Source organism: Pituophis catenifer, unplaced genomic scaffold, assembly GCF_029215685.1.
Source record: "Pituophis catenifer annectens isolate HBS135680 unplaced genomic scaffold, rPitCat1.0.hap2 SCAF_1, whole genome shotgun sequence".
NCBI lineage: Eukaryota > Metazoa > Chordata > Lepidosauria > Squamata > Colubridae > Pituophis > Pituophis catenifer.
In genome coordinates this window covers 71,566,720-71,582,447 of record NW_027256881.1, presented here as the reverse complement: position 1 = coordinate 71,582,447, position 15,728 = coordinate 71,566,720, and the positions used below count along the sequence as shown (strand labels likewise).

The 15,728-nt window shown below is 37.3% G+C and overlaps 1 protein-coding gene across 2 annotated transcripts in view; it reads right to left on the bottom strand.

Annotated features, from left to right (window-relative positions):
- Positions 1-5,817: 5,817 nt before the first annotated feature.
- GALNT2 (polypeptide N-acetylgalactosaminyltransferase 2) overlaps positions 5,818-15,728 on the bottom strand; it is a 72,757-nt gene continuing 62,846 nt past the window's right edge. For both annotated transcript variants that reach the window (XM_070932571.1, XM_070932572.1), the window contains 3 exons: positions 14,964-15,090; positions 10,801-10,920; positions 5,818-8,546 (listed from right to left, as the gene is read on the bottom strand). In XM_070932571.1, the coding sequence (XP_070788672.1) occupies positions 8,391-8,546; positions 10,801-10,920; positions 14,964-15,090 (403 nt within the window). In that variant the 3' untranslated portion in view covers positions 5,818-8,390. The remainder of the gene's footprint in view (positions 8,547-10,800; positions 10,921-14,963; positions 15,091-15,728) is intronic.

Below are 15,728 nucleotides of genomic sequence, written 5' to 3'. Positions count from 1 at the left end.
ACAGTGAGCCTTCCCTAAGAGCTATCCGAGGGGCACATAAACCCACTCAAAAGACATCAGTCATAGCACACTCATTGTGCCTTTCATGGCACACTACAATTTATTGTCACTTAGTGAGATCCTGGCACATAACCAACATTTCACTCAGTGACACTAAATATCAGTTTTTGTAAAAATTGTGTAAATTATTATACCATGGTTTAAGAAGTAGAACAGAGATATTAAACCAGGTCATGTAACATTTTTTTAAAAGTGTGAAAACACTGCTCTTTGAACTCTTCTTACAAGACTGGATTTTGGTATCATTCTGTACCCACTAGATTGGCATCCCGATTCTTCTCGAGTGTTGAGGTACAGAGCTCAGGCAGCATATTAATTAATTGGATGAAGTGAAAATAGCTCTTTTCTGGGTGACAATGTGAAACTTAGGAAGCTGAATAGGTGTGGATGTTCAGAATACCGACTTGTTTCAGGACATGACAAGATCTGAGGAATTTTTTTTTAATTCTCTTCCCTTGAAAAATTTCATGCCACAAAATTATAGTGGAAGAGGAATACAGAGTAGAAAATAACATTTCTAAACAGCAGATGGAAGGACACTTGCCTTTATGATCATGGATCAGTACATTTTGCAATCTTTTTGGTAAGCAGAAAGTCCAATGGAAAGTGCCATTTTCCCATTCTTCTAGGCGCTCTTAACTCCTATCATTCATTCTCAAAATAATTTTGTAATGGCATTTGCAAATTAATCTGCATCAACATTTATACTTAACAAAGATCCTGCATTCCACCACAAAGTGGAGTGAGATGGGGGAAGAGGAAAATGGTTGTTGCAACTTAGCATTATTTCATATTTTTGGCCTTTTTTTCTTTTTGTTTTAATCTGACATAGTAGCAAAAAGAAGTTCAACTCAGAAAACAGAAAATCTAGAGGAGATAAAAATAATCAGCCTAGGTAAATTAATCTATCTAAAACATTACTATTAAAACTTGTTTAATTGGTTAGGGAAAGTGAAGGACAATATGAACTAGAAGTGTGCAGAAGCCCAAAACAATTGATGTAGAGTTCACAGCTTTGTAAAAAGTAGTATGAATGTCTATCTTATACTGGTTTAGGAAATGCTGTACTTTTCTGGTTATTGAGACCTCATTCTTTTCCTCTTCAAAAATAAAAGCAATCAATATAGGAGGTCCTTGATAAACAAAGCCAGAAATGATCCAGGTCTGTTCCATCTATGCATACTACAATGTTACGGCTGCTGCACTATCGGTCAACACACAACAGCAAGAGCTCAGGGGCTGATTTCAGTAAAACAGGCCAAGCCATCATATAGGAAATAAATGGGATATTTGGAAGGGAAGCTCTGAGCTATATTTTTTTTTCCTTTCCACTTTTGCAACGTACGTGTCATTAAATGAAGTAATACCCAGTACACTAGTGTAGTGCTGTTATTGTGAAAAGTGTGTTCAGCAATTTGTGTGTGATCAACTCTGCTCACAATACACCCATCAGTGGCTGAAGTTCAGTCATAAGCTTCCTTCTCAAAGTGTGTTGAACAAGAGGTTTTTGTTAAACCATGTCAATGCCGGATTAAACGTGCAGTGCTGTTTTATTATTTGGGTTGAAACAAAATATTGATTTTATACATATGCATCTATTCAAGAAATGCTTGTGTAGAAGCCCCTACACATGAGTAAGGTTCCCATCTGTATTTCTGGCTCTTTGGTTCAAGTGAGGACCTAAATTTTTGTGACTGTTTTTTGTTCTACACAAAAGCACGCTTGCAATAAATTTTTAGAGGTTTTCTATGCCATGAGCTAAATTCTAAAATGTGAAATGTGGTAACAACACACTGGATGGATTTATAATATCACTCTGATGTCATGTGATTTTTCCTTCCTTCCACAAAGTTTGTCTTACAGTCAACAACTTTGAAATACAGTCAAATATAGATTATAAATTAGTTTTCCTTGTCTCATTTTTCCTGGGGTGAGGGAGAAATTTGGGTCATAGAAATCAAAGCCACAAGGTTATGAGTTGGGCACTGGGTAAAATGAAATGGACATGCAGCAATATTTATATTAAATTTTAAAAATTAAAATAGTGGTTAATGTCAATATGCTATGAATAAGTGGCATTTACTCTTTGAAGCTAACCTGTCTCAAAGATCATGCCTCAAAGATCATGCTATTATCCTTCAGGATAAACAATGTTATGTAAATTGAAAAACAAGAGTAAGAAGTTGTGAAAGAAGAAAATGAAAGGTAGGTAATAAGAATAAAGGAAACCTAACTAAATGTGCTTTTTACCTACATCATTTGTTATATGTCTTCCTAACTTTTTGCCTTGTAAAAACACATTAAATTTAGAAAAATTTGCCAAATAACAGACGCATCCAAGATCTCAAGACTGAATGAGGTGCAAATTTTCACTCAAAACCTGGAATTTCATTAGTGTCTAAGTTGGGAACAAAATTTCATTCTCCCCTGGAATAAGTTACATTTGTACCTTTAATAATAAAATAAGTCAATAGCTTTAACTTGGAAATAACAACTCAACAGCTGTGCTAAATGGTGTCTTTTGAATACAGAAAGTGGTTGCTTGAAGTGCTACAATTTTGTGATGCATGCCAGCCAGCTAAAAATATTTTGGGAAGTAGCTGAAAATCTACATAATGAATCTCTATTGATGCCAAAGGCAATAGCAATCATGTGTCCGATCTAAGAGTGCAATATAGATGTTTTACTAGCAAATGCCAACAAGGCATGATTTTTCCCTTCCCACTTGTTAAATAAGCACAGTTTGTAATAATCACAAATAGAATGACCAATATAAATACACTGCATTGGAAGTGTGGCTTTGTTACACTGCGTGGAGAAATCAATTATCTCTTATCTCTGCTGTAACATTTCATCATCATCCTAATTCCAGATATTTGGATATAAACCAACCTTGCCTGGCACATTAATCTAACTTTATGATTCTATCACAGGTAAACTAAATAGCCACAATGGATGTTTATAGGAACAACAATTATTTTTTTCAAAGTTAAACACAGAAATATGGTTGTTATAGAAATGAAAAGGAGCATTTTAGGAAATCGAATTATTGAACCTTCAAAGCAAAAAAAATACCATAATCATGCTATTTCAATAAGCTTAGACACAATAAACCAATAGGATAAATCCTTCCAATACTTTAAGTAGCATTTCATGCCTCTAATTCTTTGCAGTCTTAAATACTGTACAGCAAGTAGACATTGTATGAAAGCCAGGCTAGACTGGTAGTCAAAAATCAAAAGAAGAGAGATATTACTTTTCCAGACTAACAAATGTTATTAAAGTTGGCAGATGACTGCATATATTACATTAGAGGATGTGCTGGCAATGCACTTCTTGATTCTATATAGGACTAACAGGCCAAATTTTGTGCAGAAGATTTAATGGACTCCTTTGACATCAGGCCTCTAAACAAGGACTAAGTAATATCAAGAGTATTTCAATTTTCCAGTTATTCCTTGACAAATCTCAAAGTAGCCATCTTGGAAGTAATAACAATTGAAAAAGAGATTGCTAAACTCACATGCATCAAAAGGTTTCAGGCAATCTCAGAAGCTCTCAACAAATAATGGATTTTTAACAGATTATAACTGTTAATTGATAAGGCACTTGTAATTTGCCTTACGTCATCAGATGCCACCACTATTTTCTTTCTCTATTTTCCCCAGCCATGCTTCCACTTTATCCCAATTTAAATCCAGCATCAGTGTAGCCACTCCAATGCATCTGAAATCTGTTGGGGCCCACTATATCTTGTCTTTTAATAAAATATATTGATCTGGGAAGATGCTACTTGAATCCTTCTGATTTAAACAGCAAATGGAAATCCTTTGATTCCTGTTTCAAGAAAGCATAAAGTAGAGCTATGTCTAGGTTCAGAGAATACCTCCCCTGATACTCTGTGAAGTCAGTTTAGCGCTCTTGGCATTAACTCTGTTCCATGTTGATTCTGGATAGAAAAAAGCACAGCCCTATCTAAACATGATACATACACTAGAAAAAAATATTTGTGTATTTAAGGATATATCATAATGAATATGGTGATGGGAAGTATTCTGAAACATTTCAAAATATCTTTAGAAAAAATTTGTTTCATTTATGTGTCATTGCAATCTGTTACAATGATCTTTGAGGATACTGGATTTCACTCAAAGTGACTCTGTATGGTGCTTTTAAGGAACAAAAAAAAGTGGATTTCCTCTCTGTTGCAAAGTAGTCAGGTCAAAGTTTATATAATTCAAAATTACTATAACTTACATGCCAATACATGAATTCCATATGCCTGCAATTTTTGGTTTAGGAGCTTCATTGCAAAACAGCCATGAAGAGACCTCAATTCTGGCTTAGGTGAAAAGAAGTACAAAGTATTCTTTGTTCATCCACACAATTTTTAGAACAGGAAGGCTAAGCTCTGTACTCTTTGTGCCTGACATATTAATTTCAAGCTTGTTGTACGAAGCGCTACTAACAGGTTACCCAAGGACAATGGCTTTTCATTGAAGGCTCATGAACATGACAGAGTTGCGTAAGTCGGATGGAAACAGGAAAATCAAAAAAAGAATCAATTGTTAACTGTGAGGACTTACTGCTTTAGAAGACTAACCTAATATTACACCATGGTCCCCTTATTTTGCTGAGTTCCAATTATGATTTTCAATTCTACTTCCATGAATTGTTATTTTTTTAAAAAAATAAATTTAACACGTTCCTTTACAAAAGTAGTTCATGTGTACCAATTCCCTAAGTGCAGAATTCAATTGCTGAAACCTAACATGCTTTCAACAAAAAAATTGATATTTATATATTTGCATTCAAATGATCAAAGGTGAACAAGTTTGTAACATTCATAATGAAATAAAATGAACACATTTTTCTTTATGCTCTGCAGTCTGAAACAGAATTCAATTGCATAAACAAGCCTGTGTCTTAAGATAAATTTATCTAGGAAAAGAAAGTTATCCAAACGTTGCTTTTGATAAATCAAATAATCATGACAGGTAAACAACTATGATAGTGTGCAGAGACTGTTAAGGCCCACCATGTTTAATCTAATACCTATATTAATATGAGAAAAAATGTTAAAGCTCTTTTATTTCAAATTTTAGTTTTGCCCATTTGTTTTCAAAATTAAAACACTAAGATCAAACTTTCCTAAATTTGTAATGGCATAAGTGATTGATGAGAATACCACATTTCACTAAACATTCTAATCTTTAAGAAATAATTATGTTTGGCTATATTTTCCATGCCATTGAAATTGTAGGCAGATTGTGAAGTGCTCCTTAACTCAATTAAACAAAATTAAGGTAAAACAGCTGTATTAAGAGAGGCTTATGCCCACTGTTTTAGATTTTTGTTTATAATATAGCAATTGCATTCAACAGTAGAACACTCGCTTGAATCAGTTCTCAACTAGGAAACATGAAATTGGTGAAAATCAATCACAGGTCACCCAAATATTGCCAAAGGTTGGGTTTTTAAAGTCCCCATCCCCACGAGACAACTTTCTAACTATTTGTGAAGCACATGCAAAAAATTATCCCAAGTTCATTGTGAACTGTGGACATTGTGACAGATAAAGGCAGTAGGCAAGAGTTGACCAACTGAGTGGATCAGGAGCTGCTCACTAAAGTTCATGTACACTGACCAGGTAGGTCTTCAGCACACGCAGACAGAATGACAGCAAACTTTGTTATCTTATCTATAAAGTATTTATTTTCTTAAGTTAAACAAACAGTTTTTTCAAGGATGGTTTCCATCTATAAAATGAACAAAGTACAAGCTCTGTACAGCAGATTTTAAAGAACCAACAGAAATAATTTTCTAAACCACATTTAATTCGTAAAAGGAAATGTACATGTACCACCATTATTTTTGTTTAAAGTAGCTAAGATTAGGACAGAGATGACTTGGTAACTGCTTATTAAATTTCCTGGTAGTTTACAATAAAAAAGATCAAGGGAAGGTTCAACTATTTCCTGTATCTAACTTCAAAACCTACCACTGACGGCTTCTGCATATCTTCAATTCGTTTGAAAATCTTTTCCAACAAGGTCTTTAGTATTTTTGCACTGACAAGGAGGTGTGCAAAAGCAGTGCTTGGTACAATACACATGAAGTCCATAGTTGTGTAAAAAAAAAAAAAAAGAATGTAGTCACAGTAAATAACTTTGGCACACTGTGTCATGTAAACATAGCATCACATTACTGCATTTTCTGATCCAGCGTCCATGCCTAATGATCACTTTCATCCCTAGAACTTGAATACAACACATAGATAACATTTAAGACTTTTTGGAAATCCTGCTAACACACCTGCTTAAATATTAGTCAAGATAGTAGCTTCTCAGAATTCAAAATCAGCTATTTATTGGATAGCTTCCACCTCCACCTCCCCAAAACCACTTTACAATTTAGCTTCCTTTACCCTCAGTTCTTCCTCAGAAGTTCCGGATTATAATTAGTTGGTTACTTAATAAGCACTTCAGTGCTCTCTCCCAATGCCCCAATTTTATAAGTGAATGTTACCTTCATCTCAAGACTTGGGCAGCCTTTAAAAAAATGAATTTCAAAAGAAAAAAAAAAAAAAGGCAAAGACCGCATTTATTATTTTTCCTGTCAAGGACATAATTACATGAGAGGTTTTAATCACAGGGAGGCAAATTTAGTCTGGAAAAGAGCAATATTCACATTCAGCCCATCAATGGAATCATCATTCTTAATTAAAACAATGTAGTATCTCAATACAGTATCAACAGAAACCACAAGCATGCCATATAAATTCAAAGGTTCGCCAGCTTATCTGAAACATTGCAAAACTAGAGTCCTCATCTGAGTGGAAAGATGCCCAATTTTTTGCAACAAATATTGTGGCCGTCATGGAAAAATGCACTTTACAGAATACTCTCAAACGCATGTAGCCAGAAGACGAATACTGTCAAGAAATGATTGTGTAATAATTTACTTTTGTCATTTTGTAATCGTTGGAGAGAGGGGCATGTTCTGTGTACGTTTTCATTTCCCTGTTTAAAATTTTACATAAACTGTGTTTTTTTAAAAAAAACGGTGCGGACAACACATGCAGAGATGGCATTGCTATGATATAAAAACAGCAGAATGGAGCCATCACTTCCAAAGTTTTACTTCTGCACCACTGTTGAGACATAGTGAAAAGACATAAAGAAAAACCTGAAACCACGATACTCAAGAGCAGATGCCTCACAGCTGCAATGTTGGTCATTAGTAATAGGCTTGCTTGTAATTTCACAAGAAGGCTACTTGTGGGTCTTGTGCTATCTGTCATTCTGACAACTTTTCAAAAGGAGTAAGAGACAGCAAAGAGGAGAAACCAAGAACCAAAGCCCCAAAGCTGCGTTGTTGTTGTTTTTTTAAAAAAACTTTAGTTTTCAGTACAAGGTAGTCTAATGTTGCTCAGTACAAATACACGGAGTTATCCAGAGCACACGGCATGTAGTTCCTTGAACAGAAGGTGACAAATATGCTGGTGAGATGAAGCGGGCAAGCCTCTTTCTGCCATTCCACCAACCTCTGCAACAGAGGTCTGACCACTTTCGGGAGAATGAAGTGCAGCAAAAAGAAAAAAAAAATAGGCACACTTTACAAAGCAGAAGCATCCAGTGTTTGCGTGTGAACACAAGGCAGCGGCACAAACTTGCATCTTCACAAAAATGTTGCTCTTCCACAACTGTCCAATCTATGTTCCAGTCAAGTGTTAAAACGCTTTCTTGATAAATTACAGGATGATGAAAAATCGATAAGAAAGTTGTAAATTTCGACAATATATATTTTATATATATATATTTATATATTTATATTTATATATAGCGTTTATATCTAGAGTCTCATCATAGAAAAAAAAAATCCACAGTCCGATATACCAAGTACACATGGCAAAACCTTCCCCAAATGATGCTTTTGACTGCTGGAAACCACAGACACCTATTTTTATGCAAATGGAGACTGCTCGTCAGGTTCTTCCAGCCACTTCCCTCCCAAGTACGCCCTTCCCTTCCCATGTATCTGTGGTTTCTAAGGATGTTAATCATCTGCTCTGAAAATACTGGATGGGTTGAAGGTGGAGAGGACCCAATAGGCCTTGATGGAAGAGTGGGGGTGGGGGGTGGGAATGAGCACTGCTTCAGCTACATTTGATCAGATGATGGCAGGATCTCCAGTTCCTTTGATCTCCTTATGTTCACTTTTACTTTTCAGACAAAGATGGAATACTGAGGTATATAAAGTATCAGTAATGCAATCAAAATGTTGCCCAAGGTTTAGGAAATGAGACAGTTACTTCTGTCCGAGCGTTTCTACTGCTGTAGATTCAGTGTGAACTTCCACTGCTGAGACAGCGAAGGACTGCAGACTTCAACAGTCAGACCACCGTTTTTGGCATTTCGGCTGTCTAAACACAAGTTGTTGCCCACGTACCGCAGTTTGGTATTGCTTTCTATTTGTTCCCATTTCTAGGAAAAAAAAAAGTTACGCAGATTAGATAAGTATTAAAAAAATAACCAATATTCCTAAGGTCATTCTATAAGATATTTATTTATGGGGCATACAGGTAGCCCTCGGACTTACAACAGCATTCGAAGTTAGAATGGCACTGAAAAAAAGTGACTTATGACGTTTTTCACACTTACGACCGCTGCAGTATCTCCCATGGTCACGTGATCAAAATTCAGATGCAACTGGTTTGTATTTATAACAAAAGTTGCAGTGCGCTTGTAACCTTCTGACAAGCAATCAATGGAAAAGTTAGATTCACTTAGCAGCCATGTCACTCACCTAACAATTGAAGTGATTCACTTAACAATTGTGGCAAGAAAGGTAGTAAAATGGGGCAAAATTCACTTAACCAATGTTTCACTTAACAACAGAAATTTTGGACTCAATTGTGGTCATATGTCGAAGACTACCTGTATTAGATGGGCTCCAAATCATCCAGCCTGCATTCAAAGGAAAACAAGTTTCTAGAGGTTTGAGGGACGGGGCCGAGCGTGCAGGGGCCGAAGCGTGGTGATGATGGTGATCGGCTGGGCTGCCTCACTGCAACCCCTCTGTCTTTGTTCCTCCAGTGGATAAAGCCCCAGCACCTACCCTGATCCCACCCCCTTCCGCCAGAGACCCCTCTATCCCCCCTGCCTGATCCCCCACAGATGCATGATGTGAGCGAGGTCGACCTGGCCACACCCACCCATTGGGCTGTGACAACCTGGCCATGCCCCCCCCGGTCCCCCAAGGGCAATCACAATGCTGATGCAGCCCTCAATTAAATTGAGTTTGATACCACTGCTATAGAGCATTACTTCTGAAAGAGCCAAGAATTGACTCAAAAGCCTAGCAACAGAACATAAATGGGCCCTGGAAGATGACATGGGCAACAGAGAGTTAACTGGCCTCTTCTCAGGGACTGCAATCTTAAATGACACAGAAAGAAAGGGTTAAGAAAATGAACCTAGACAGTTCTGTCCAGGATTGTCTCCCAGCACTGCTAAGGTTTAAACTATCCTATAAACGGGGAGGAAAACAATCAGAAGGCTAGGACAAAATTAAAAGCTCAAAAATAAAAGGGAATTAAAGTAGCAAGGAAAGCTCACCCGCAGAGGGTGATATAAAGAAAGACATATGAAGTACAAGTAAACTAATGAATAGAGATATTTTAATTACAGATAAGCTATCTTTAAAATATTTTTTATTTAATATAGAGATTCTAGTTCTTCAACATGAGCTAGAAAAGACTCAACCCTAAATATTTCAAAAAGTAAAAGTACCATAGATTGCTGCAGAGTCCTTTTTTTTTTAACCAACAAAAATTATTTGGCAAAAAAGTACAATTAATTGTATATTGCCTAATAGTAGGGGGGAAAAAACAAGTCTTAAAAAAAACAAATCTTAAACTATGAAAAGTCTCCCTTACTTTTGCATTGCAGTGAAACTAATAATGTGATTGTTAATCATCTGGAGTCCCTAGTTCTGATTTTCCAACATTTTTTCCCTCAAGATGGCAATAGGTGGTGTGGTACTAGTCAGAAAACCTGGCAATTCATCCTCTGCAGTTTGCTTAATACAGCACTATCATTAGAATGTGCTTTTTCATATATGCAGATCATACATACAAGCAATGGAAAAGTCTGAAGAAAAGATTGCCCTGGGTAATTAGAAGAAATCAATGTAACAATCATGTGGCATAATCAGAACAAGAGCAGATATATAAATACAGATGCTAGCCAGCTGCTTGATTTCTATGAACAATCTATGAACAATAGATGGAAATAGAAGTAGAGATGTGTCACTTTGGGGAATCTGAAGGTCACAATCCTTTGAATGATAACCTAGCCTGAAAATAAAGGACGCAGCCAAGACAAAAACCTAAATTTATTTCAATTTCATATTAGTTCAACTTTAATTAAAAAATCAGCTCAAATTAATTAAACACAGTTAAGTGACTAGTCTTTTATATTTAATAAACGTGCTCTTTGATCTCACTGATAATGGCAATTTTTCAACATTTCTTCAAGCTACACCAGGGGCTGCATCCCTGGTTTCTAGGCGCTGTAGACGCTATAATGGGATTACATTATAACAGCATGCCAGAAACCCCACAGCAGACAAACTCCAAGAGTTCAGAGTTCATAAGGAGGGACCAGGCATAAATCTAGAGGGTGACATCTCATCTTGGGGAGCATTCAAAACTGTGACTGCACTCCAGGTACTGACCTGTCTACTGTCATTCTCTCTGCAGCCCTGAAGTTTGATGAGTGAGCCAGCAGCTCGATCCACCACCGTAAGGCACAAATCCATATGCTTCACTGACTTGTCCTTTGTTAAGGCCCATTCCTGGAACACAAAGCAATGACACAAAATTACCCCCCCACATACACATCCTGACTGCAATCATTCCATCTCTTTTAAACCTACCTTCTAACTATCTAGCTATTTTGTGGGGAAAGTTCATTTAATAATGGAATGTTGAAGAAGTAAAAGGGAAGGTTAGAAGTCAAATACTTAACTACTTTTTCCAAGCAGCTCCTTTTTTCTTTTCAACATTTCTAAACAATACGAAATAATAGTACAGTGGAGGTTCTAGCATTAAGTTCAAGGACATTAAGAATTAAGTTTAAGGACAGAAATCTTTCTATCTTATATTTTATATTATAAAATAATATGCATTCTAAAATTCTCTGCAATGCCATACTTAGCTTTGATGGTACAATTCAAACAACCTTGTTTATTAACACTTCAGAAACTATATTACTGGGGCAGAGGGAATAAATGTCTGACTTCATCTGACACTGCTGGTAACTTGCATTCCTTTTTTTCCTTTGGGGAAAAAAAAGTCAAATAACATCTTTCTTTGGAAGCTCAATATTAGATCAGAATATGCTTATATTTATATACTATATTCACTAGACTTACAGCAATCTTTAAAGTTAACTAGAAATAATTTGTCAGATACTGCCATCTGCTGGTACTATGGCACAACAACATACAGGTATCATATTTACCAGAGAATTTACTACGGTTAGTCCTCAATTACAACAGCTCTTTTAGTGACAGTTCAAAATTACAATAGCATTGAAACATGTGACTTAGGACCGTTTTTCACAGTTACAACCTTTGCAGCATCCCCATGATCATGTGATCAAAATTCAGATGCTTGGCAACTGATTCTTACTTATGACGGTTGCTGGATCTCAGGATCATGTGATCACCTTTTGTGACCTGGCATGCAGTCAGTGGGGAAGCCAGATTCACTGAACAACTTAGCAACTGCAATGATTCACTTAACAAATGGGACAAGAAAGGTCGTAAAACGGGGCAAAACTCACTGAACAATAGAAATTTGGGTCTCAATTATGGTCATAAATCAAGGACTGTATGTTACTTCATCTCTCTACAGAAGAAAGAAACCCAGACAGAAATCTTATGTGATGCCCAATTTCCCCATCTATCCCAAGTCAATTTAAATTTGCCACTCCAAAAAACAAACTGGACTTGATCCTTTCAGCCCCAAATAAACATTTGTGAATGTGATGTACTTCTACATCTGTGTGTCACACCTTTATGTGTACATATACACACCTAATAGAAGCCATACTCTAAAAGAAGGGAGAATGATAAATCAATACTGGCTAACAGTAATCTCCCACAAAATAAAATACCCTATGTATAAAGTTAATTGATTTTCATTTACGCACATAGATCACAAGCCAATTTCACACAGAAGAATGAAGAAAATATTTAGCCGCACCACCCTCCCTCTTTCCAGCTAAAATAACAGAGGAGAGGAGGAGGGAGGAAGAGAAGAGAAGAGAAGAGAAGAGAAGAGAAGAGAAGAGAAGAGAAGAGAAGAGAAGAGAAGAGAAGAGAAGAGGGAAAAAGAAAATGGAGATGTGGGAAGGGGTAGAAATAGGAATACCTTATTTTTCAGAGTATAAGATGCACCTTTTTTCCCCAAAAAAGAGGATGAAAATCTGGGTGCGTCTTATATTCCGAATGTAGTCCCGCCCAGCTTCTCAAACGGAGGTTTCAGAGGCTGAAAAAAGCATCAGAAACGAAGCTTCAGAAATAAAAGCCCCCAAACAGAGCTTCAAAAAAGCCCCCAAACAGAGCTTCAAAAGTTTTTTTTTCTGAAGCTGTTTCGGAGGCTTTCAGAGGCAGAAAAAACAGCAAAAAAAAAAAAAAAAAGCAAGGCATTGTTCTGTCCCCTTCTCTCACACGCACCCCCACAGACAGTCAATAGTGAAATAAACCAGCTGACAAAGGTTTCTCTAAGAGCAGAATTGGCAGCAACCCAGTGGCTGGCTGCCAAAAGTCTTTTACTTACGAAGGGAGTGTTTTTCAAAGCCAACACACAACAGACAAAAGAATATTCAAAAGTCCAGCAATGCAGAGAGGTTTGTTCAATATCAGTTTTTGCTCGTCACAGAGCTTGAATGGCCACCACACCCCCTTTTATACCCTGTGGGGTGTGGTTCAGTGACTCAGCCTAATCCCTGGCACACCTCTTCCTCTGCTGCGCGCGCTTATCTCTGCGACGCTATCGAGGGTCCAGCCAAGACTCATCATCATCATCATTACTGTCCACCTGCGGCTGCGTGGAAGTGCTTGGCCCCGGGCCTATCTCTTGGCCTTCGGAGGACACCGGAGGCATTGCCAGAGAGGAGGGTCCTGGAGAGGGAGGCCTTGCCAACTCCTCTCCTTCACTCTCGGAGTCCTCTCCTGCCGATAACACAGGCTCGGTGATCGGAGCCACAATAGGCACAGAGCTCACAACTAAGGAACCTGTTGCTAAAATTCACCTCTGGTTACAGCTGATTGGGGGTATTCCAGGAGGCTGATCCACCTGCCAATCAGCTTTTTTTCTTATTTTCCTCCCCAAAAACTAAGGTGCATCTTATACTCCAAAAATATGGTAGTAGGAACTGAATAGTGAGGGAAATAAACAAAAAATAAGTGCTCTTTTGATGTCAGAGGCTAGGCAGGCAGCAGGGATGAGTCTTCTACTTAAGGAAAAGGCATCCAAACTACAGCCATTTGCTCTTCAGCTTCTGCTCTTCTTTGTAGCAAATGCAAGGAATTAGAATTAGAATAGAGCTGTAAGGGACCTTGGAGGTCTCCTCCTGCTCAAGGAGGAGAACCTATAACCATCTCAGACAAGTGACTGTCCAGTCTCTTCTTAAAAACCTTCAGTGATGGAGCGCCCACGATTTCTGAAGGCAAGCTGTTCCACTGGTTAATTGTCCTCACTGTTAGGAAGTTTCTCCTTAATTCCAGATTGCTTCTCTCTGATTAGTTTCCAACTGTTGTTTCTTGTCCTGCCCTCTGGTGCTTTGGAGAATAATTTGACCCCCTCTTCTTTGTGGCAGTCCCTCAAATACTGGAATACTGCTATCATATCACCCCTAATTCTTCTTTTCTTTTAGACTAGCCAAACCCGAAACCTGCAGCTGTTCTTCATATGGTTTCGTCTCCTGGCTTTTGATAATTTTAGTTGCTCTTCTTTGAACTTTTCTCAAAGTCTCAACATCTTTTTTGTAGTATGGTGACAAAAATTGGTTGCAGTATTCCAGGTGTGTTCTTACTAGGGTTTTATAAAGCGGCACTAATATTTCACATGATCTATGCCTCTGTTTATACAACCCAGGATTGTATTAGCTTTTTTGGCTGCTGATGCTGCACACTGCTGGAATTCAAGTGATCATCCATTAGGACTCCAAGGTCCCTCTCACAGTTACTGTTTTTGAGCCAGGTCTCACCTAATCTGTACTTATACCTTTGATTTTTCCTGCCTAAATGTTAAACTTTTGCTTTTCTCCACATTAACCTTCATTTAATGGATTCAAAGGAGCTGTACTTCCCCGTCACATGAATTCATAAAGGGAAGGGGAGGGGCTCTTCTTCCTCCAGAGTAGGTCATTGAACCTACTTTTCATTCAGAAAAGAAATAAACCCATGCAACTGAGAAAGGCAGTTCAACTAAAATACTTTTTCCTATTTCATTTCTCTTCTATGTTTCTTCTTTTAGTTTTAACCTTTTTTTTCTTTCATATCCCTTATATTAAACCTTTCCTGTAAAGTTTATATTACTAAAGTGTGTCTATGTATGTGTTTGTATATGTGTATGTATATGTACAATATATATACATATACATATAAATATGCTTAATGACTGTTTGCTCATAACCAGTCTTAATTACAATGGTGCTGAATGAAGGGCTTTACAACCTGTGCCTGAGATACTGAGATACTGAGGCACCCATGGTCATACAATCAAAGTTCAGATTAAGATGTTACGAAGAATTAGAAATCAAGTTGATTTTCCACTCCTATTTAAGAACCAGGTGATGATTTGTTTGATGTATTATTATAATACTTACCTGATTTCCTCCAGCATTATGACATTCATAAACACCGACAACGCCATCTGCAAAATGGCCTAATGTGTCAAGGCAATTGGTTCCTTGCTGCAAAGCCCCAAAAGCTATATCCTGGTGATCAGGTACCCTGAGGGAGAAAAAAAGAGAGGAGTTTGTTCATTCCAACTAAAATGCAACTTTAAATACTTACTCTACTTTGTATCAATGTTAGATATGCAGCTATGCAATTCAGTACAGTTTTTCCAAGTTTCAGTTCTACTCAGTTTCTCTCACCAAGTCCCCAAACTTCATTCTAAGCTCCAGAAGAGCTGGAGACCTCGAGAGCAATGATATAGAGTAGTCTGCAATTCCAAAGACAGTTTCCCAATCAGCAGGTCCTCAAACATCAATGGATTTAAAATCGCAGTTGATAAAGAAATGATTTATTTATTTACTAAACAAATGTTTATAGCCACCCAGCTCACGCACAGGTGACTCCGGGTGGTTTATGACAACTTTGGGCTTGCTTATTTTTAGCATACAATTAATTTTGCCATAATGCACTTGCTGTAAGAAAATTATATTGTACTGATTGGGTTAAACGTATTACCTTCATTAAAATGAATGAATGAAAATAGACCTAATTGCATGTGATCATCAATGCCATTTGTTTTCTTAATGGTGTGGATCCATTCTTATTCCCACCCTGAAAATTAGTTCCTCTTCAAGAATTCCCACGTTTAGGAGATAGAGAAATGATGAGGTTATACTTATGGTTATGCAAAT